This window comes from Lissotriton helveticus, chromosome 9, assembly GCF_964261635.1.
Source record: "Lissotriton helveticus chromosome 9, aLisHel1.1, whole genome shotgun sequence".
Classification (NCBI taxonomy): domain Eukaryota; kingdom Metazoa; phylum Chordata; class Amphibia; order Caudata; family Salamandridae; genus Lissotriton; species Lissotriton helveticus.
The window spans coordinates 1221272324-1221297220 of record NC_136070.1 but is presented as its reverse complement, the minus strand read 5'-3'; the positions used below and the strand labels follow the sequence as shown (position 1 = coordinate 1221297220).

Sequence of the window (24897 nt, the reverse complement as noted above, 5' to 3'; positions counted from 1 at the left end):
CGGTGGCGTCTGGCCACGTTCCTATCAACAGGCGAACCTGAAGCGGGCCTGGACCACGTGCCCAAAAGATCGTCAGACAAGGCTTCGTTGAACGGCAGCAGTGGCTCCTTTGGGCATGACTGCGGTTTGAAGACCTCAGTGAGGATGTTAGGCCTCACGGCCGCGACGGGGAGCTCAAGGTGTAAGGCCTTGGCAGCCCTCATCAACACCACTGAATAAGCAGCCCCCTCCTCCGAAGCCACGGTAGGAGGCGAGACAAAGCCAGGGTTAGGAGAGTCGTCCAGACCACTGGCGTCACCCAAAGCACCTGTCCAGTCCACATTGTACTGACACTCGCGTGACAGAGGGTCCTCAGACCCCTCCCAACCCTCTCGGTAATCTACATCATCACCATATTCGGAATCAACAATGTAGACCGGCTCCCCGGGGTCCACAGGCCCCATCGGCGTCGGACTCGGCGTCGGGCGACGCCGGTCCGACTCCGCGTCCGGAGTCGGAGAGGTTATGGGGGCGGCGCCGCCCGGAGCCGGCGCCGGAGCACCGGCGCCGCGCGGGGGCGGCGTCGGGGGCAACCCCGATGGAATCGGTGCCGGAGAGGCCGGTAGACCAGCCGGCGTCGACCCTGAGGGTCCCTGCGGCGCCGGGGTCGGAGCCGTCGGCAGCACCGGGGCCGGAGCACCCGACGGCGTCTAGGCAGGAGCACCCGAACCGCTAGGGCCCCCGGACGGAAGCACAGGGCCCGAAGGCGCCGTAGGCCCCGTCGGAGGAGACAGTGCCCTCATGGCCATGAGGAACTCCTCTATCTCCCCGGGCGTCGCGCCTTGCCCAGGGACCGTAGGGTATGGAGCAGGCCCCGCCGGCGACTCACGCGGAGCCGCAGGGGTGGGGCCACCCGAACCCCCGGCCGCATCGCGCGAGCGTCGTGGGGAGTCGGGGGTACGATGACGACGCCCCGACTTCTTGTGTTTCCTACCTGAGGAACCAGAGGAATGGTGACGACTTCCGGAGCGCTCGTGGCGGCTCCGCGACCGCTCCCTCGACCTCCGGCCGTACCGGGACCGCTCTCGACGAAGGGGCCGACACCCGCAGCTCGAGTAGCTTGCGGGACCGCTCCCGCCTAGCTTTACTCGTCAGGGCCCGGCAGTCGACACAGTCGTCCACGGCGTGGTCGGGGCCCAAGCACCGGAGGCAGAGTCGGTGATGATCCGTGACCGACATCGTGCGGTCACAGTCGTCACAGTTCTTAAAACCGGGCATCCTACCGGCACCGTAAGAAGACTCAAGGATTCACAAAAAACTTTGGTCAAAAGACCGGAGTACTGCACTTCTCGGATCTGCGCTAAGTGGCGCGGAAAAAAGAAGAACTGACGTCAGCGCGCGGAGGCGGCGTCTATATACTCCAGCGACGTCATCACGGCGCACGAAGCCGACGACGGACGCGGAGCCGCAGGGGACGCCTGCAGACGACGCCTACCGATGCGCAGGGGTACTGCTACGCAAAAGTTTCCGGATCCAGACTGACGCCTGGGGATATTCTAAGGTAAGGAATCTAATACTAACCTGTTTCTTTCAGATAGGAAGTGCATCAACATTGAGTTTCTCACTCTCTCATGCAGAGACACCTATGACTAGTATGTTTCCTCGTCAAGATGCTCATGAGAAAATACCATATGCCTGATCGATAAGAAATACCTGGAGAGGCCTGATCCAGGTTCCAAGAAAAGGTACACTACTTATGTGTACCACCACACCAGTTCACATTCCAAGAAGGCCATAGGGACCAAGAAGGAATACCACAAGGAAGATACTCTTCACTCAGCGACGTCTTCCACAGTATTTCCATTAGCATAGCACGCATCAATGACATTCTAAGTTTTCAGGATCAAAACTGAACATAGAATTCAAGTTCAATGCACCAGCTCCATAAATCATCACCATTAGACATACACATTCCAACTCTGCCCACAGGAGACAAAACAAGGAGGCAGCTGAATTTGCATCAAGGTCTCACAAGAACTAGGTCATTTATAAGAGCTACAGTTGTGTATGATAAATTGTGCTGAAAAAGTAAAGTGACCTGTTGAAGTTTTAACAACATCAAACACATACCTATAGAAAAAGAGGTACAGGATGTGGTCACTACATGAAATGTTCCTGCAACCTAAGCAGGGCGAGAATAGTTGTGAGCCACAAAGTTGCAGAATTTATATTTTGAGAGTTAGACCTGAGGGTTCACGGTTATATATAAAAAAAACATTTATAATCCAAAGTGCTTCACATCAGATATGGCAACAGCCCCTTTTTTCATGCATAGCACTAGCACTAGCTCATCACAGAAGATAAAACATATATTTGCCTAACTTTACCTGAATTATTGGCAGGTAAAGTAGAGCGGGCAAGAACGTACGCCAAGATTTCCGGTCAGCATTCACAATCATACAAAGTATGTAGGTTTAAACACCAACTGACAAATCAACAGCTTCTGCAGAACAGAAAGTACACCTCTTCAAAGTGCTGCTATATACAGGATAGAAGCTCATCTGTCATCTTCTGAGGAGGAATGGCTCTCATTCCAGGAGTGTAGAGAAATTGTTGAAAATGTTCAGTGGGCTGAGTCTGCTTTGCATGTCTCACACAACCCACGGTGTCACTTCACACAGGAACACTAGGAATGCATGATGCTGGAGCACAGGACATGATTAATGTGCATAAAGTGCGGTTGAAGTGCTTTGCTGAATTCTGAAAGAGTCTCCCATTGTCTGCCAGGGGTTGACTTTTGCTTGCGTAACATTATCAAATTACATATTAAAGGTTAAGATATAAAAACACACAGATTGAGTTAGAAAGAAAGTTCACTTTCCCAGGGGTGCTCTTGGAAGGCATGGGCCCTGGGCAATTGCCAACTTTGCCAATGCCTTAAAAAATCTCTGATCCAGATTATGCTTGCAGCCAAAGTACTCACTGTAGCCTTAACATTTTCATAATTGGAAGGCAAGTAGGGCAGTACTCACTATTTTCAGTTTAATTGCCCATACATCTTCTTCGATCAGGATTTTCATAGGGGGTCTAAAAAGGACGGGATTAGCCCTTAATCTGCTGTTACCAAGTGGGATAAGCATGTGAGAGCCTATGGTTTTCAGCCGTTCTAGTGTCCCACATGAATTGTAAATAAGCACTAGCTAGCTGGTATCCGTTTAGCCTCACACCCAGTACAATACTGGTGCCAGAACTCTGAAATGGGGTTTAAACCCAATTCCAAAGAGAACTGCCAGTGAAGTCCTGGCACCACCTGAAGTAAAGATCTCAAAATGTATTCTCAACAACTTGGATCTTCGCTTTTCCAGCACAGTCCCAAAGCCAAAAGCCATAAACTGCAGCAGTAACAGGTTTTGTCTATATACTTGCAAGACTGTAGATATAGACTGGCTGCACAATTACATAATGGAGAAAAAAAGTTAATTACTTGTAATCTTGTAATCCTAGTTCTCGATCATAACTATTTCCAAGGAATTTATGCACTTACCCACTTTCCCTGTTGTTCTGTTATGCAGAAATGTTGCTACCCAATTGAATCCTTCGTTAATGTGATGCGGGAACCAGATACGGGTCCGGTCTAAGATGTGGATGACGTTGGAGGGTTACAATTTTCCTATATCCTTCTGTAAACACTGGATTGCAGTAAACAATCTTCTAATAAAGCTTTTGGGTCTTTTTAATGGTCAACTGCTCTGGAACTGAACACTTATACTGAGGAGTTTTTCTTCTTGGAGGCCCTGAAGAAGCCCGGATACGAAACGCGTTGGCTGTATTGGCTTTCCAACATATCATTTGAAATAAAGGATCTAACAAATAAAGACATGTGTATATGTCTGGCATTTGTGCCTTTAGTACTTTACATGTTTTTTGTGTTGCCTCAGAGCTTTCCGTCTAATAAGAAATGTAGACTACACTAACACCCAGGAATGTATCCTGGCGCTGAGCAGGTGTGAGTGTATCCAAAGCTAAGCCTAGTGAGATTACTTGAAAAGTCATGTCTTCAGTTTCTTGAAAAATTCAAGAAGTGAGGAGGAGGCTCTTATGTGAAGTGACCGGTCATCCCATGTAGGAGAAGGCTCATTTGCCAGCTCTTTTTTAAGGTGTGTGCAAGAAGGAGAAAAGCAAGTGGAGGTGTCTATAAGGTTTGTGAAAGCAGATGCAATTGTTGGGGTATGCAGGGCCTGTGTTAAGTAATGCCTTGAAAGTGTGGGTGCGGAGTTTGAATTGTGCTCATCTGTGTATGGGGAGCCAGTGGAGTTCTTTCAGTGCTACAATGTTAGTGCGAAGCGGAAGGTTGAGAGGGATTCTGACTGCCGAGTTCTGAATGGTCTGTAGCCTTCTGGCGAGTTTTTGTTGATTCCGACAGAGGATGATCCCGTAGTCCAGTTTGCTTGTGATTAGGGTTTGCGTGACAGTTTTCCAAGTGCTGGGAGCCATTTGAAAATCTTACTCAGCCTTTCCTCGTTATGTAAGCATGAGGAGGTTATGGCTTTGACTTGTGCGATCAGGTCACGTTTGCTGTCAATGACAATTTTGAGATTCTTGGCATGGGTGTTGGTCCTAAGTCTGTTGGCCACCCGGTGGAATACCACGGTGAAATACTCTTCCCGAAGATCACAATTTGGGTCTTGTTGGTGTTCGGCTTTAGGCAGTTTGTCTTCATCCAGTGGGCAATTTCAGTCATGCAAGAAATTAACTTGAACCGGGTACTGAGTGTCTTGCCCGTGAGGGAGAGAATGAGTTACATGTCATCAGCCTAGGAAAGGACATTGATTGAAGAGGACATTGATTTTGTGAGCGTGAATGATGCTTGCTTGAGGGATCAGGTATGCGATGGAGAAGGCTAGGCTTAGGAAGGATCCTTGGGGAACTCCTCCGAGGTTGCGGGAGTCCAAACTGTAAGGTGCCAGGCTGACCGACTGAGTCCTTCCAGTCAGGAAGAAGCAGATCCAGAGGATGGCATGCCCTTGGATTCCGATGTTGTGTAGGCATTGAATGAGGATGTGGTTGAAGACAGTATCAATGCTGCGAAGAGGTCCAAGAGGATGGGGGCCACTATATTACCTCTGTCCAGAGTCATGCCGCTGTCATCCATGGCAGTGATGAGCGCAGTTTCTGTGCTGTGGTTGGATCTGATTCTATGTTGCGTGTTTTCAAATGTCTGGGAAGGTTGCAAAAGAGGTGGAGGCATTTAAAATGAGTGTGAGCATGGCACTGATAGGTAGCAATCTTCTTGAGGAGACGTGGTGGTGGCAGGGGTCCAAGGGGCTCAACTAGTAGGACTTCCTGGTGGTGGCTGTAACCTCTGGGGTGATGGGCCATGTGGTTAGCATGGAAAAGATTGGAGGCATTTGGCAAGGTCTGTTGGATCCATCTGCAGAATGCAGTTGCTGTAAATGGTAGTGATTTAGCTGCTGAAGAATTGAAAGACTTGTAGAGGTCCTGAGAATGGGAGATCGCGTATGAGGCAGCCACTGGTGAGGTGAAATCCTTCTCAATGGCAAAGATGTATTTGTTTCTGTTGGTGCACGCATAGTTGCTGTCCGCCAGGGCAGGACGTTTGCTTGTCGGGATCATTTGGTGGTAGTGTCTCAGGGCAGATTTGAATGTGCTCCTGTCTGTATTGTCCGGGCTCATTTTCCATTCGTGCTCCAGATGTTTGCAGTGGCGTTTCATCAGTCAGAGTTCCTCCATGTACCTTTGGGAAAGTTGTCTGTTGTGTTCAGGTCGCTGGATGTTTATAGTGGTGTTCTAGTCCTTGCCAGTGATGCAGTTCCACTTTGGGAAGCTTGGTCTTATGGTGATGTGTGTGTTATCAACCAGGATGGGGATGCTGAACTTCACGAGGGCATGATCTCTAGGAGACTGGTGTGGGCTTGTTGACTCTGATGTTGACCATGGAGGTGAAAATAGTGTCCTGGAAGTGGCTGGTACTATGGGTAGGTTCTGTTACCCGTTGGGTGAGGCCCAGGCTTTCAAGGGCTTCCATAGTAACTAAAAACGTAGATTTAAGTGGTCTGTTCAAATAAGATCCTAATGCCTTCGAGCTTTAAAATAAACTGATGGTCAACTGCCACAACTGGGTCCTATTGGAAAGGTAGGCCAGCTTGGGGGCTAAAATACATAGTGCCGTTTTTTTTATTGTAGTAAACAATGCTACTCTTCATTTTCAGCATAGGGTTGATCAGGGGCTCCTGCCACGTTTGCAGTAGTCTGGGGGGTAGAGGCGAGTAAAAATGCTTCCTTTTAAAAAAATGAATCAGATTAAAAACAATTGCATGCAATTAAATATGTGCGAAAAAAATCCTTTTATTGTTATCCTCCAAAAAGGCACAGCTATTCAGTGTTCATGAATTCAGTGAAGAGATTCCCATGACGGAGAGCTAGAATTATATGCGAATAACATTTTCAGTCATCTTACAATGAGCAAGAAAACTATAACCACAAGGTGAAACAGTTTCAAGTTAGTTCACAGCGACCTTCTCAAATTGAACAGGAGTCAAGTTTGACACTAAGCACATATTTCTTTGCAAATTTTCCACCTATCTCAGTTCAGTGTTCTTACCTATTTCCTGTGGATCCCACATGTAAGGATCAACCCCCCCATAGTTGTAGAACTCATAGCGCTCCTGGCTTCCAGAATCTGTTCTCTCCTCTCCTTCTCGCTTCAGAAGCTTGTTCTTCGCCTTCCTAACAAAGCCTTCAAAAGAGAGCAAACAATTAATGATGGAAAACCAGGTAAAGGAAGTATGCAAAGCTTATTATAAATCTTAAAAGCAACACACGCCAGCCTATACATCGGTGAAGACTATATTCTTTAGAAAACAGTATATTCCAGTGCACACTTCCTTTGCAAACATTAATTTAGCAAAGAATTTTGTTAAATGTAAGGGGAAAAGGATATATTTTACTTGAGTGGTGGTGATTCAGGAAGACATTAAAAAAGTGTAGAATAATTAACCAGAAGTTTTCTAAATCAACTAAACAAAAGAGGATCGTGTTGGTGATTGGGGAACAGGTTACAAAACAATTAACATTTTGAAGCTATGATTAGGTAGCAAATGGGCTGTGAAATATATGAAGAATGGTACAGAATAAAAAGAATTCAAAGACAGAAAGAAGAAAACTTTAAAACTCCATGAACCAAGGTAACAAAAACATTCCCGGGTACGCCAAATAAAGTAAAATTAAGAGGCAAGATAATCAGGCTTAACACACAAGAGGAAACAATGGTTAGTATTAAGTAATTGGGCACACGCTTAATAGCAAGCGTTCAGTATTTATATGAGGAAATAGTGAGATTACAGCTAACTACAGACCAGTAAATGACAGCAATGTGGAGGCAAGGCAGTTTACAAAAAAATATAGAGACCGTTTTAACCGCATGCGTGCGGGCGGAATTCCGCCCGTACGCGGCGATTTGCAAAAGCGCATATTACGTGACGAGCTGGGCTCGTCATCAGCGTAGCAGGAGGCTACCTCATGACGAGCCCAGCTCGTCATCAGCGTGGAAGGGGTTAAGAGCTTTTTGAGACAATGTGAATAAAATTGTTAACAAAATAGATGCCATCTGCGAAAATTGTAGGCATATCAGCCTGATTCATCAAGCCGAATTGCGCTCGCAAAGGGCCAGATTCTGAGAATCTGGCCCTTTGCGAGCGCAATTTTTGCATTTGGGATTCATCATCCCAAATGCAAAAATCGGTAATTGCTAATTCGCTAAATTGCGAGGAATTACATTTAAGGAATCTCTATTTGAGATTCCTTAAATGCAATTCATGAAGCATTTGAAAATTGCGAAAATGCAATTTTGGGCCGCTATTTACCGAGAGGTCAGACCTCTCGGTAAATAGCAAAAACGTAGAAAACTGCTTTTAAAAGCATTTTTCTAAGTTGCATGTTGCACACACACATGTCCTTTGGACATGTGTGTGCGCAACACCTGTTTCAATTTGCATTTAAGGGGTGCTACAGGGTGTCCTTTGGACACCCCTGGCACCCTATAAAACGCTATCTTATTTGCGAGTAGCAAATTGCTAATCGCAAATAAGGAATACTCCCCATTCATTCCTATGGGCCTTTTGGCCCATAGGAATGAATGGGGAGTTATTCCTTATTTGCGATTAGCAATTTGCTACTCGCAAATAAGAAATGTGTAGGAATCGCTATTTATTTAGCAATTCCTACATGAATACCGTTTTGCGAGTCCTTAATAGCGATTCGCTATGAATCGCTATTAGGGGCTCGCAAAACGGCCCATTGATGAATAAGGCTGTTAAACTAATCTACGCAGGCACTGGTAGCATATATTTCAGTAAGAGCAATGGACGGATCCAGAAAGAGGCAGATTCAAGGGCGTTATCAACATATAGTGGGGTAACTAGATAATTTCCATCCACTTGACTCTAAACGCCTCCTTCCCACTGCAGGTACTGCTATTTTGTTTGCTCTTCTTCAGTCACTACTGTTGCCGCTACCCAAAGCCTGTCATTGAATTACTTTGCATCTTAATTGTTTTCAGATGTCCTCAGTCTACAGCTTTCAACTTGCTAATTAAAGCACAGTGTTTTCAATATTTCTTCCATGTTTTTACAGTAGATCTTTTGTGTGCTTACCATACTTCACACCTTTGTTTCCCTACCTTTTTACTTTTTCTTCACCGCCTTTAGATTATTCAAAGGTCCTCTGGCGGCCTCCTTTTCAAACTTTCTGTTGCCTGAAATATTTTTCTTTGCATGAGCTTTTCCAAACTTTTTTCTCTTCATTTAGGTTATTTAGTTATATTACGAAGTCTTCAAATGTATATTAATGGTCTTACTTCCCACACCATCTTCTGCTTTAAATAATGATGGATGTACACACTCTAAACTTGTGTTCAACCACAAGTTCTACTCGTTTCTCCTTGCACTCTCGGTGCGTAAGTTTCTTCTCCTTGCTTAGTCCGTGATTAATTCCTTAACACTTGTATAGTGTTAAAATTCAAAGGTGAGAGACAATGGGAAGCGTGAGCTTCAGTTCAGGTCATGTCTGTTTCCTTCTATGCCCCTAGCTTGAAGAGAGAGAGCTGGTGGCTACCAAAGTTCAGTTCTCCTGATGAAATGTAGGAGGAAGTTAAGTATCTGCTCATCAGAATTGTGGGAAATGAACAGGTCACAAGTTTGAACATCTTTAGAGCAGATTCAGCATTTTACCCTGCAAAGTCAAAATTACTGCCTTCCAGTTGTTTATTTCCACGGCTACATGACAGCAACAACCATTCGTAAAGCGAAGAGGTCTGGCTTTATTGTGCCAACGACTGTAAATACTGCATTGTCAAATGATATTTACATGTGTTGCATGCACATATACGGTGTGAAAGCCTGACGTACTGGATTTTCCAATGCTGGGAAAAATAGCAAATATTTCCCTTCTGTACAAGAATGCATTTAGGAGATAAAGAACTGAATGTAACAATCAGTCTGATGACTGTGTGTACTTTTTTGATATAAAAACTCCCTCGTGCATTCTATTAGAAGCACTTCTTGGAAGGCAGACTAATAAAATAAATAGCCAACAGCCTCAAATGAGAGAGGGCAACACTTCCCTATGAGGAGTCAAAGTCAACTCTATATTGTAAAGACTCGGTAACAAGATGTCTCGTAGACACCGGCAGTGTCATGTCAGACCTAAATATGGACAAAGCAAGCACTACATAAAAAACACATACATCCTGTGGCCCATTAACCCTCTGGAAAAATGGATTCACAACCTACCATCACTTCAGCTCCAGACTTTTTATTATATTGTTTTTATACAGCACTTGGTATGTTAGTTTTGTTGTTTCACCGAGCAGAAAATCCCAGACATCTCAATGAACTAATTAAGGGCTTTTCATTTTACTGGTTATGAAGGAATAAAACACTAATCTGCTCTTGTAGGGAAAGAGCTGTTAGTCTTTACACAAAGGTCTTTTCAGAAGGCCTCAACCCCCACTGAACACCTTTGGAACTGCAGACAATGTAAAACATTAAAAAAGGTATGCTCTTCTGCACCCCTTCCCTCTTTTTCACTTAATGGGCTGGTTTAGGAGTTCAAGACTAAAGTGGAAACAAATATAGGCCGTGCAATGAGTGGTTAACCCTGAATGATTAATTTATCACACCTAAACACTAATCAGCAATAGCACAGTAAGCTTGTGAAATTTCACCTTCGGAGCTTTAGATCGAGACAGGATTTCTTAGTATACCATTCAGTACATAGTGGTTTACTTCACAGCTTTGGTAGAAGCGTTATTTCACAGCTGACTCACTGCTTGCTACGAATGAATTCAGTCCAATTTGAGGAAAATAAAGTAATAAATGAGTTTCCAGAAAAGTCAAGCATCGGGGTTATGTTCTTCAATGCACTCCAAACATACTGCAGAGATGATGGAAGGCAAGGGATAGGATGAGTATAAAAGTGACATTTTATAAAAGCAGAACTGGCAATGAAGACTAAACGCATTCATATTGAATATGTGATGTTACAACGCGATCAAAATGATCGCGGTATGTAACATCGCAGTTTTTACAACGCAAGTCGTTACAACGACTTGCGCTGGAGGGCCCTGGACTTAGGAATAGTAAGATTTACTATTCCAACACCAGTCTACGAACAGTAGGGAAGGTGTTGGAATAGTAAATCTTACTATTCCTTAGGTTATAGCGCCATCCAGCGCAAGTCAATGTAACGCGTGCGTTGTAATGGCTGCGTTCTAAATGCATCACAATGTAATCACCGTAATGTAAAGGATGTTTCCCTCCATATCCAAAGTCATGCATTGAGGGCAGAGAACGACCACAGATTAGTAGATAAATGGCAAGAAATACATGCTGAAGAAATGCCTTATGTATGAGGAACCTACTACACTGGTGCCCTTTGTATCAAGGACGCTTGACAAACAAATATTGACATACATAGTGAGGTAAGGATCAGCATGTGTTACCACACTGTGGGTATGTTATATATACTGTTGATATTTTGCATTTTATTAATAGTTATTCCACTTTGAAATCCACGTCAAGCCTAATTGAGTTTGGAATAAAAGCTGAAACTCTTTGGCAGTACTCCTAGTTATTGCCATAATGGATGTTTTAAGTTATATATGGTGACTGCCCTATTTACTGAATGTGGTAGACGTCTATTTTGAATACAATTTTGAACTACAAGTAGGGCGGGTAGCACTTAATAAGAAACGTTCTGGGGGTTACCTAGGATTCATACAAATATTTAAGGATACAACGTAATGAGTTATAAGGAAAACAGAAGTACGAATATGCATAATGTTAAAAAAGAAACGTTATTGAGAATCAAGTGCTTTATATTTAACAGCAAAGTAGTTGCTGCAAAGTCAATAGTTCATTGCTTAACTGAGCACAGTGGACACCAGCATAGCAAATTGTGATGCCAATGAGTTGTTTGCAAACTGAAGCAAAGTGAACACTCAACATGGGAGCATCTGTAATCTGAGGGATAACAGCGGCATGAAGAAAGGGCATATAAGTTCGCATAATAAGACAATTTGGATTAGAAGAGGCTCATGCTGTGATTTAAGACACCGTAACAATCCTCAATTATCTCGTGTGAACAGAACAAGCAGAGATATTTTGCCAATTATGAAACACAGTCATGTCATGTACACACCAAAACTCTCTATCTTTTAAGAACCGGAAGAGAGACCTTTTGCCAAGATATGAGAATGGTGGTCAAGTGTTGAAGTATTGCCATTTTCTAGTTGCTAATTTTGATTATTTGAAATATTTAAAACACGAACAAACAGATAGCACTAATAGGAAGTGGTTAACTTAATACCTTTCTATACGTTTGTGTCCCCTTTTCCCTCCCCCACCCTCTTTTGTTCGCAGGTACCGCTGGGCCTTGCCAAGAAACAGATTAATAGATCTGTTTTCCACTTCTCCTCGAGAATAAATTATTTGCGAGGGGCACACACTAAGAGACACCCATAGTCTCACATCACTTATTCACCCTGGTCCTGAAGAAAGCCCATCTGACCTATAGAGGCAAAGCAAGGGCTGAAACATGTTGACCATTTTAAAGGACTCTTAAAGTGCGGGAGATCCATAACCCAATCTCAGAACACACAAAACTCTATTTTTTAAACAATATCTCGAATCCAGACTTATTAAATCGACTCCTGGCTGTACGAGTATTTTTAAAGCCACTCCTGACCCCTAAATCGCTGATCACTACTGCACTAACCAGGGGTTCACCTCCGGGTGGAGGAAGCATGAGCACTAACCCCATGATGATGCTGTCACGTGATTAAGAGGCGGAGAATCAAGATATACTGCCAATCCCATCTTTTACACGTGATTGAGGGTTTTTTATTTGGACACCGAACACGAGGAACCGCTAACCCAGGTTATGCAGGACAAGTGATCCATTCCCCACATGATTTTTTAATGCTAAACATGACCCACAAAAAGTAGGATTATGTATTTGTTGGAGTTTTGAAATGTCATTATTTGGCAGCCTCAAGTAAAACAGCACCGTAATAGTATACAACTAATATAATCATAATAATGGAGGACATGTTTTGGGTCTGTCCACGTTTGTATGCAGTTATGCTTTCCACCAAAAGCAGAGGCAGTTCTATTTAGATGAGAATGCTAACTGTGCCTTCCCTTGCAAATATCAATTTGAGCTATTTCTCATTGAATACTTGCCAAAACGGTTCTTTCTGTATGTATGACATTTTGCCTTACGATAAAGCTTCACTTTTATCGTGGTAAGAATCCTATATGCGATCATCATGGAGTATACATTTGCTGAGGCATCATCAAGGCTCCAACTTCTTTCCTCCCACGATAAGTTGTTTGTTATATTTGCTGCCTTTGCCAAAACAATAAGAATTAGGCATGTTTGTAAAACCTTCAGTGAGCGCCATTTTGTCTTTTTTTTTAATTTTTTTTTTTTTTTAGAGTTTTATATAGTGCAATCTAGACCCGACTATATCGGGTATCAGAGCGCTTTACATAGCACCTGTTTCGTTACATGAGGACACATTCATTTTTGTTAGGCATGGGGAGATTAAGTGATTTGCCCAGAATCACAGGATGTTGAGTGTTGTTGCCGAGACTTGAACCCGGTTCCCCAGCTTCGACATCGACCGCTCTAGCCGTAAGGCTACATCCTCTCTTTAGTACCGTTGTAGGGGTTTTGAGCTGGATAAACAAAAAACAAAAAAACACTAGCACAATATCCTGAATATTATGCTGCAAATGTTTAAATACGTCTTTGTATTTATGTGTGTGTATATACCTATATAGATATATTCAGATGTTTTGGATATAGCTATATACACACATGTAAAATGTAAAAATCGTAAGCAAACAACACTGCTTCACAATGAAAGATGGTTGGATAAATGAATATACGGCACGGTGTAATGTCTGCTTTTTTTCTGTGTAGCTCCTGGGTACATTCAGCAGCTGGACTGGTGGAGCACAAGTGAGGCAGGGCAGAGCAGCTAGATGAAGCTAAGCAGTCAAAGTCATTTAAGTCATCAGATGCCCATGGAAACGTTTTGTGCTGTTGGCAAGCCACCTGAGAAAACAATGCACTGATAGGCAAACAGACGTCTAACAAATGAAGGCAAAGAATGTTTTATTAGCTAATCACTACAGAGCGTGGGGCCACTCAAGATACGCTTCACGGGCATATCTTCAAGCACGTACAAATGAATGCCAAGGTAGCCCTGCGTAACATAGCTTCTGATTAACTAGGTCCTCAGCAAACTATGTGCACTAGTGGAGACACAAATAATATAAAGTTTGCCCCTCATTTCAGAAATTGGGACCGATTTAGGCTTTGGTGACCGCTTACACTGTTGACAGGGTACCCTGTGCCCAAACTCTCGGTCCACCCACCTCATTTAGAGATGAGTAGACCATAAGCTTTCCATCGATGAAGACCCACTTGGGTACTCGATGGAAAAATTACTCTGACGTCCTGACAGAGTAGGGTGGAGCTGTCTGAGTTAAGCCATCACACAGACAGCTCTCTTTAGAGCCAACAGTGTGATTGGGAGGGGGTAGGGGTTCAGTCCTTCACCACCAGGATTTTCCTTGAGGAAAGTGAAATAACAACCAATAATGATTCCCCCATCTTGGTATGAAACTACCAGGGGGCATCTCAAAATTTGAAGGACCGAATACCATCTGGATGGCAGACTTCATGTCCTCCATCATACTGATGGAAACTAGTCCTTTGGTCGAACTCTAAATCAGGGCCTTAGTATTCATGTCAAGTGATTGTTTTTGTTTAAACTGCACAGAAAGAAATCGGGTCCCCTTTCCAGAACACTATTATAATGAGACACCTAAAGTGCTTACATATATGCTTTGAAGAATGTATTCAACCTCAAAGTAGCTGCCCCACCAACCACAGAGTACAATAATGCGTTTCCCTGGGTGTTTGGGAAAGACTGGCTCCAACAAGCTGAATCAGTCTCAATGAAGAAGAGACTGTAATTATCACTTACAAAATTCATATGTGCCTTGCTAACAGATACATCCGCATTAATGAAATAGAACAATGAGTTTCACAAGTGACATCCTTGATTGTCAAGATCTGTGTTGATACCATTTTCTTTTGATCTCAACTCAGGCTCCTCAGGCATATCATAGATGTCCCCTCCCATCTCAATAAGTGGTGTGCTAAAGCATTGAAACAGATGGCACAATGCCTCCCAATCTATACCATAGTCTCCCAGTCCTACCCTGTATGTATGTACTTCTGCTCTCCATTTCATCAATGGGTTTTGTTCCTCAAATGCAGCAAGGCCCAACTGTGTGAGATATGGGTTTGTTGGATCTTAGACATTGGTTTATTGCACACTTGAGTCCACATATTATCAAGTTAGAGCAATAAGCATTGCATTAACTGTATGTATTCGTTCTCAAATTCCACTCAATGCCTATCCTAAGTGCAATACTTTGTGGATGCCTTGGACAATATTGCGGTTGTTGCTAAACTGCAGCAAGTTATTCCAAAACGTGTACTAGGCATAAGTTGTTTAAAAAATAATTGTTTAAAAAAAAGCCATTCTCTTTTGAGTAAGCACTACCATTTTGCAGGTAACATAAGCCAGCAGTACAAATATTTTGTAAGTATTACATAGCTGCCAAGTTTTCAGATTGCTTATGTGTGACATGCTAATAATTTCAGTGTAATTATGAGTGGCATTCAACCACTATGAGTGACACTTTCTCGTGAGCCAAAAATCAAGCAATGAAGACGAGGGAAACATACATATCAGAAATCACACCCATTTGAGCAACTAGGTACTCTGAGATCTTAAAACTGTTGCACAGCACCAGAATTTGCTGCCCAAATATTCAGCCCATACAGTAAACCTGTCACACCTACACTTCAGGGTCTTTACTAGGAGACAGCGTGCATATGGAAGTTCACTGCAGGATAGGTTTGTGGTAATATCAGAAAAAATCAAGAATAAAACCCAGAGCAGCAAACCCAACGCACCCACAAACAACACAAAACAATCAGCCCAAAACTGTCACTTCAGGGGTTACATTAGAGGCACGCATAAAAAAAAAGCTATCACTATCAAAGGAGAGAGAGGATTAGGTAGCTAGTCCGTATCCCCGGGGTTTTATATGTGAGATCAAAAAGGACTAGCCTATTTGTGAATTTACATAGACTCAAGACTGTAAGACAGGGTACAAACCCTTTTGTTTGTTCATGAAGCCCTCACCCACCAACCTGGTTGGTGGCATGCTTCATCATCGGGCCCACCCAATGACACCATGTGTGTCCCGGGTGTGCTTCGACGCCTGAATACAGCGGAGCAGGTATGTTTCGGAGTGTGCAATGTAGTGACGTGAAGGTGAAAATTTAAAAGTTATACAGGGGTCCCAGTACCCGAGGGTAAATTATATTTTAATAGCTGGGTCACTGTTAGCATTAAAAAGGCTGTTGGATGTTATAGGAGTGTTAATTAGGGTCTCCTACATCCAGGTGTGGTCTACATGTTTCAGCCAGGCCTTTATGATTAAAACTGGCTTTCCTCAGGACCAAAGTATGTAGGTGCAAATTACTTAATTTTAAGTGATTGTGTAATTTTGAAAAATGTGTAGCACTCGCTAAGGTGCTTTACATGTGTGAGGGCGATTCCCTCTTAGAGCATTAGTTGGCTTGTTGCCAAATTTGCCCCATGGAGTAGTCCGGCAGAGGAGTGGACTGAAACTTTCGGTCAGTGTCTGCGTTGAACCTCTTGTGGTGTCTGCGGCCTCCGTAAGGCTAGTCCTTTTTGATCTCACACATAAAAAGAAAGCTACCGCCTCAATGTCTCTGCAAGGTATAGATGGGAGAGTGTGTGCATTTAACCCCTTCGACGCTCATGACGAGCTGGGCTCGTCATGGCGTAGCCTCCTCGCACGCTCATGACGAGCCCAGCTCGTCATGCAAAGTGCGCTTTCGCAAAACCCAGCGTACGGGCGGAATTCGCCCCGCATGCATGCGGTTAAGCTTGCTGCAAGCCAGTTTTTGTTTTACAAACTCAGGATATCAACAGTAAAACCCAGCACGAGAGATTTAACACGCCAAAAAATGTCACTGACCTGTTCAAGACCGTGGCTTCTCCAAATTAATTGTTTTCCTTTTTGCAGGATTATGTAGCGCTGGCTCAGCCGAAAGGTATTGAATGGCTTTAAATAAGCACCAGTTACAATTTATGAACACGGGGAGTTATTTGCCCAAAATTACAGGATGTTGAGTCTATGCCGGGAGTCAAACCTGTTTCTGTTCCTCAGTTCAAAAGTCAGTAGCTGACTAATGGCACATCCTCTTTATAATGTTATTACATTACTTTTTCTCGGGTGCAAGCCACTTACTTAAATCATATATGGTAAACTCTGCTTGTACCCAGAAGCACCCAGAGTCTTGGACTCTCCACGCCTGTGACAGGCCGGTCTGCGCCAGTTGGGACACCATTAGTGTTGAGGGAATAAACTGCAATAAGCAGTGCTCAACTCACACACGGCGCCAGGAGTATTGACCAGGAAATGTGAGTAAATAGCAAAAGGGGTGATGCCCACTGCCCAGACCACCATAAAGTTAAATATGCAGCACTAAAAAAAGAAACCAAAGAACTTGCGTCTCCTGGAAACAACTGAACTGCTGCATAAAACAGAAAGCAATAGAAGGTGCCAGGTGTGGTCCATACGAGCTGGGTCAGAGCTTTCTGTTGTTATTATGGTGACTGAATTCGGAGGGGGCGTCACTCAAAAATAAACAAGTGGGGTGACTCTGTACAATAATGGCCAGTGCATGCGGCTGTCCTCGAATTGAATGCACAATTATGTGCATGATGTGGGCAATTTAAATGTGAAGTTCATCAGTGTCGTGGCATTGGTAGAAGTCAAGTGTCAGTGTGTGTTGTTAGGCCGGCACAGAAATGTGATGTGATAATTCTAACAGCCTGAGATAGGTGTCTGCGTGCCGTGCGTGTGTCACTGGCTATGTGCAAGTTTGTGGCTGCGAATTGCAGGTGTGTCACGTGTGTGAAAAGCAAGCACATTTTGAACTTTACTCACTTGCATTACCCCGCCGGCATCTAAATGATTTTATGTTCTTAATTCAGGGCTAGGCACACTTTATTGCAGCGATACAGCCGGCAGCCATACATGGACGTGGCCTGGCTCACCTCGCTCTGTGTCTGGTGACCGGCTGCCGGCATCAAACAGGTCGGCTGCACTGCCGGCTACCTGCAAGTTCAGTGACACCACAATCAGTGGAGCTAAGTCGCCCCGACACAAAACAAGTTTGCACACTGTCGCAAAAACGTAGTGAGACAGACTGCCTCACTACACAGTTCTCGGTTACACGGCCCCAGGCAGATCCGGATAACCACTGCGCAGTACGTTACTTTGCAAGGTGAGCCGGTGCCCCGCCAACAGTCATACTTACTCCCCGCGCAATCAACGCCAGGCCGCGTGATTCTGATGCCGGTACTGTACACCGTAGTGGACTGGTGACAGTGCCCTGCGCTTCTCCTGTGGCCGTCGCAGTTTGTGGTTCTCAGCCTGGCCGCAGGTGTGGAGTCAGGTTAATCTGGTCTTGGTGCCGGGATCGATTTAATTAATAAATACCGCCACTGTGCAACGGCCTCTTCCATTTCGCCAGAAGAAGGCCTTTTCACAAGACTTCCGCTGGTAGTAGTGAGATAGGGTCCGCTCGCAGGATCATAAGCCATTGGGGTCCGGGCACTCACTACTCTTGACATCAGTCAGTGTATGGAATGTTCCACATGGTTTTGGGTACTGAACTGCCGGGTCTGATGAGAGTGCGAGTCAGTGGCGTCTGAAAGCCGCGCCGTGTCAGGAAATTAAATGCAGCCAGGCAGCAGCGGAGGCAGATGGTAACACTGTAGCACTCTGATACTCCAGAGCTGAGCAGTCAGATCTTTAACTATTAACTTACTGAGCCAGAGCGCTGCTGGCAACGCAAGTCTCTGGGACGCACAGAATATGCTACAAGCGCCGGTGGCGCGCGCTGGCACCGCCGCCACTGGCCAGTTTCAGACTGGCCTGATTAATAATGCGTGACAATGCATTTCAGTGCGGTGATGCGGAACACCACACTGAAATGCGTTAGTGTCACACCCGATGTGTGATACTTGGCAAGCATGGTTTTATACCTATCCAAGCAGATCTTTGTTGTAACGGCACAACTACTGAGAACAAGCCTTTACAATGCCAAGAGAACTGGCCTTGCTTGGTAAGCCCGATATTTTTTGGGCATTGAGTAATACAATGTAAAAGTTCAGCAGTCTAAAGGTGGTGTGTATATCTAACAAAAACCAATATAAAAAAAAATAAACAAGATTGCAAAAATACATTAAAAGCAGAGACTAGCAATGTTTAGGGGGATGCAAAATGTGCACACGCAAAATGCTGTCACTCACAGCGTAGAGAGCCAACGGCTGCAATTGACTGATCCACTGCCCCAAGCTATAGTGAGAGGATGCAAAATGTGACAGATACTTGAAGAGAATAAAGGACGAGGAGGATAAACCAAAAAGCTCCTCTATGTATGCACATTGGTGTGGTGAAATAAACCACCAACATTTAGTTGTCTGCTAGATATTAAATGGGAATCATCAGGGGAGTGGCAATTTTAATGGGACTTATTCTTCTCAGCACTCAATGGTTGTGGAGTCATACCGCCCTGTTCTTACAAATAAAACTGTTACATACTTGTATGCTGCAAATAAACGCCTATTACAACTTAAGATTCACTCACATATAGCACTGGGATAGTACAGGAGCGAGTTGTGAAAAAGCCTCCCACTAGCACCCTGTATCTCTACTTTCTATGTCACCTCCCTCTACCCACATGCCATATGGTTTTACGTTCCCCATGAGTGTGAAGTGATGCAGGACAGTGTCAATCAAAATATTTAAAAAAGCATTGGTCTCACTGGATGTTTCCATCAATGCAGTCAGACATCCATCTGTCCATGGGCTGAATCACTCATCTTCCATGCACTTGCATTCATCCACTCACCAATAAACAAAACCACATGCACAAACTCACCGCTCAATGCAAATGGATAGTTATCAGTAAGTCATACTGGTTCTGCTGCCAGTGTTTGAGGTGTGGTAGTGCTTCCAGTAGGACGTGACTGCAATTCTGCAAGGGGTTTGAGTTTTGTTGGAGGTTCAAGAGTGCTACCCTGTGAGATATGTGACTGTGCTTTTGATGGTGTGTGACTGCTGCTCTGGTGGGTGTGGTTTCGGAAGAGCAAAATTGCTACTATGTGAGGGGCGTGAGAGTGCTTCCAGTAGTCTGTGAGGGGTATGAGAGTCTTTAGGTTGATATGCTTTTCCACCATAAGGGCTTTAACAGTTCCCCTTGTGTTGTAGATAAGGCCATGGCTGCCGACAAACTATGCACTTATTTACCCATGAATGAGTTATCTTGAGACAAAGTTGTCTTGCAACTGTTTCTAAACAGAGTACTCTTCCTCAGCAATATGCTTTCCCAGATGAGGATGGTTAAAGACTGGAGATGCATTAATGATTCATGCTGCCCATTTATTTACTCTTACTGCAAATCTCCTCATTGGGTTCCAAGCCACACCACAGCAAAATGACAGCTCACACTGAATGTGTCAGATGATGGCCTCTGTTTGGCCTAGCATATTTGGCGTCTTTTTCCCCCATCTTTTTTGCTTCTGACCTTTTGTTTTGGACTGTGAGCTTCATTTCGTCTTTGCTTGTTTTAGAACTCTGGGCACTTTACCACTGGTGATCAGTGCTTAAGTGCAAGTGCTCCCAGAGTAAATTATTATTGTGATTGATAATACATGATTGGAATATTTGAAGTCCCTAGTACAGTGTACTGGGTGTTCCCAGGGCCTGTAATTCAAATTCTACTAGTGGGCCTGCAGCACTGATTGTGCCGTCCACATGAGTAGCCCTGCAAACATGTTTCAGACCTGCCACTGGATTATCTGCGTCTTCAGTTTTAAACTGCCATGTCGACCTGGCGACCAAACCTTCCCTACATGCGAGGCACCCCTAATGTAGTACCAATATAACCCCAATGGCAGAGTACAATGCATTTTGAAGATGGGCCATGGGCTGGTGTGTTTTACATGTCCCGATAGTGAAATACTGCCAATTTCGTTTTTCACTATTGCAAGGACTATCTCTCCCACAGGTTATCATTGGAGCTACCTTGTAACCTCTTACAAGTGTAACTCCCAATGGGGAAGAGTTGGAGATTTGGTGTTTGGGGTCCCTGAATTCGCAATTTAAAAATACATCTTTTAGGGAAGTTGGTTTTTAAATTGTGTGTTTGAAAATGGCACTTTTAGAAAGTGGGCATTGTTTTTGCTTTACAATTCTGTGCATGTACCTGCCTGTGGAATCCACGTCTGGTTTAGACTGACAGTTGGGCCAGTTGAGCCATTTGTGCATTCACTCTAGACAATCACAGAAAGGGAGCCGAGGTGTGCCCTGCACATCCTTATGGCCCATCACCAGGTTAATGGGTCTTCCTGAGCTAGAGTGGTGGGAGGAGTTGTCATTGACACCTGGATAGGGCTGTGCCTGTCCTCACACAAAACTGTCTCCACCCCCCTGCAGTGTGTTGGAGCCAGGACAGGGAAAGGCAGGGTCTTGTGCACTACAAAGATTTTCCTTTGAAGTTTGCCTACTTCAAAGGCAGAAACTGGTACTAGGACTAGAGCTGTGACACCTTAACTTCAGAACTCTTCTAGACTGAGAGGAGATTCCACCAAGAAGAAGAGCTGGAGAAGCTAATCTGTAGGAGGGGGAACAGCCACTCTGCTTGTTGCTGTGTTGTGCTGGCATACTGCTTGCTGCTTGCTGCTTGCTGCTTCTGTCTTGGACAGCGAAAGTACTGGACTTTGCTTGTATAATCCTGTCAGGAATGATTTTTAACCAGTAAAGAATTTTGGAGCACTACTGGTTGACAAACACATATGAAAACACCAGTAAGAACTATCGCTTCCTGAATGATACATCGAGTCACAATATTGGCTGACTAAAACCTATGACACAAGTACTTAAGGCTAAGGTGAGGAGAGGGTGCAGAAGTTAGGTGGTGTGCACCCCTCTCCCTGATGAGAAATTTGTGGTGAACAGTTAGCTCACTGAGGCGCCAGATCGCACTGGGGGCTGCTGGAGGAGCCATTTTGACAACAGGAACGGCGGGAAGACGGCCCAGCGACCTGGAGAGCTTATTGTCTTGATGACCAGTGGCGTGGTCCCCCACTAGCGCCAGTGCATCTGAGCGGAACCCTGCTGGAGGGAGTTTGACAGGTGTTGGAGGCCCCCACTCCCAAACCACAGTGGATAGCACGAATATCTCACTGATCAGGGTATTGTGTTAGGCATCTGCTTAATATAAATGATTTGGGGATTCTGGAGGTCTGCAGTGGCGGGATTCGGCAGCATTTGAATATCCCCTTTGATTGTGGGTCCTGCTTCCGCCCTCTGTGACCTTCTAAAGCATGACGCACATTGTGAGATTCCTAGCAGTCGCTATGCCTGGGAGCTATCAGATATTTGTGGAAGCTGAGGGAGTGGACCACCCGGGCTGCCACGATACTGGGATAAGTGAGTGCAAGAGGCAAGTTGGTGATAGCCCCCACCCTGGTGCCAGCATGGGGAAACCAGACACACGACAACCAAAGTTGAATTTTGACGCTGCAAAGCGATCTGGCCGCACCGCGCAGAATGAGTCAGTTTAAGATGGAGGCGACGAAGCACAGGGCAGCACTACGACGCAAACAGCGGATGTACAGAGCATTTTACAGGAGGTCAGGCAAGGCTTTGCCGCCATTGTGGACAAAGTGGACCATATGTCGTCGCGAATGGATTCCATTGCGCACAAGCTGGAGGGGCACGAAGAACGAATCAAAGAAACAGAGAGGCGCATTTCTGACTCAAGGATATGGCGGCTGGGCACACCACGCAACTGGCCCATATGGATCAGCTGCTATGAGTGATTGCCACCAAGAACGAAGATTTAGAAGCACGCAGCAGGTGCAATAACATCCGCGTGATCGGAATCCCGGAATCCACCAACAGGGGGAGGATGGAGGAGTATGTGGAAAAAATGCTCCTGACGGCGATGGGAGCTGAATCCTTCTCGAGCCAGTTCATTGTAGAACGTGCCCACAGATCACTTGGACTGCGCTCGCCACCGGGGACCGCTCCGCGGCCCATAATAGCGAGACTTTTGAATTATAGAGACCGCGACGTGGCTCTGAGGGCAGCACGAAGTAAGCAGACTCTGTCGTACGACGGGAACACATTCTCAATCTATCTGGATTTTACGCCCATGGTACAGGAGGAGCGGCGAAAGTTTTCTGGATGTTAAAAACAAGCTGAGGATGGCGCAGATAGATTACGCGCTACTGTATCCGGCGCGACTCTGAGTCACACACCAAGGCAAACAAAGATTCTTTACAAAACCGCAGCAAGTGGAGGACTTCCTCAAGCATGTGAAACACACAAGCAGGGCTGATGGTGCTGATGCTGCACCGCAGCAATCTGTATCGACGGGAGCTGAGGAGGACTCACAGTAAAGCACGTCACTGTTGTCAAGATAAGATTACAATATTGAGTTATAGTATGACTGATTCGGAGTGGGGTTCGAACTTAAGGACGGTAAGATACATGAGATGTTAGGTCCAACAAGCTACGATAACTGCACGCTGGGCACCCCAGACTTCCATGGGGTCCGATTGTTCCATCTGGGATGGGCTCGGTGGGATTGGGGCTATTGTGTTGCCACCCTGACATGACCCCCAATGGGTGTACCCCAAGACTTTTCAAACACAGGATACACAGGGGCTCTGCAGTGTTGTTTTTGTTGCAGATTGTGTTGGGGATAAGGGGAGTGGGGTGGGAGAATGATGCTGGCAAGTTGGGGTTGCTTCAGTGGGTGGTGGGTGGTACTGGGGAGATATGGTTCAGACTGCGACAAGAGGGGTGTTGGGAGGGGAGGTTGACAGGTGGGACTGTTGTATTGTATGTAGACATCAGAATGTCACTTGCTGGAGGGGCGAGAGGTAGTCCGCAGCGGTATTCAGTAGGAATCACAAGCGTTTTACAGGAATGTTATATGTTGGTACAAATGGGTTGGGGAGCATTAGATATTTATTGTGCCGAATAGGGCGCAATTTGCGGGAGTGAGCCTAGTGAAAATCCTGAGGCCCTGAATGTTATCACATGGAACGTTAGAGGCCTGGGGGACCTACGGAAAAAAGGCACATATTGACTTATCTAGATAGGCACATAGCTATGATACAAGAAACTCATTTCACACCACAAAGATCTATCAACTTTGCAAGTAGATGGGCGGAACATAGGGTATTTTCCTCTTACTCAACATTCGCGCGGGGTACAGGGATCCTCATAAAGAAGTGGGTACCAGTCCACCTGGCAGGCACTGCATGCAATCCACAGGGATACTATGGGGGAGACTAGGATCTGCATCCATCACGCTGGCCTGCTGTTACAGGCCAAATACTGATGACCCGAGCTATTATACATCACTGTGGGCCGAAATATTGGAAGCTGGCTCTACTCCTAATTTAGGGGAAGGGTTCTGAGGTCCTGAAAGATATACTCAATTCCATTTGAAAGTTGGAGCTGGAACTCAAGGCACTGGATGAGGAACTGGCAGTGGGCCCAAATGGGGATGCCCAGGCTAAATTTAGAAACACACTCACAGAGTACATGGACATGGCACAAAGAGAGATGCGGTTTCGGGGCAAATACTGGGTGGCCAGGAGTTAAGAGAAGGTGAACGACCGGGTAAGGTCCTAGCACAAATCGTTAGAAAACCTCACTGTGCTAATTATATCCTGTAAATTGAGGATTTAGACGGGAAAGTCTAAAGAGACACGACCGCTATTCTGAACGCCTTTATGCGCCATTATCATCGGCTTTACTCCACGAACAGAGTGGATGCCCTGGATCTGGATAATTTTTTGGGTGACGTAGCGCTGGGCTGGCTGAGCGATGGGCAGATCCCCTTTTGAATTAGATGAAGGTAAGGAAGCTGTCATGAGTATACAATCCGGGAAGGCCACTGGGACTGATGGCATCCCAATAGAATTCTACAAAACATATATTGACCTGATGGCCCCCATTCTTCGTGAAGTATATGAGGAATCACTAGAAATGGGTAGCCTTCCTTCCTCCATGAGGGAAGCTCTTGTAATTTAATTGTTGAAGCCAGATAAACCGCCACAACACTGTGACGCAAAAATACTAGCGAAAGTAATTGCAGCCCGGCTGAGTCTGTTGATGGAGACCT

The 24897-nt window shown here is 45.1% G+C and overlaps 1 protein-coding gene across 1 annotated transcript in view; it reads right to left on the bottom strand.

Moving 5' to 3' along the window:
• Positions 1-24897, bottom strand: part of RBSN (rabenosyn, RAB effector) — a 131399-nt gene that overhangs the window by 86407 nt on the left and 20095 nt on the right. The window contains exon 5 of the mRNA XM_078661702.1: positions 6602-6736. Within this exon, the coding sequence (XP_078517828.1) occupies positions 6602-6736 (135 nt within the window). The remainder of the gene's footprint in view (positions 1-6601; positions 6737-24897) is intronic.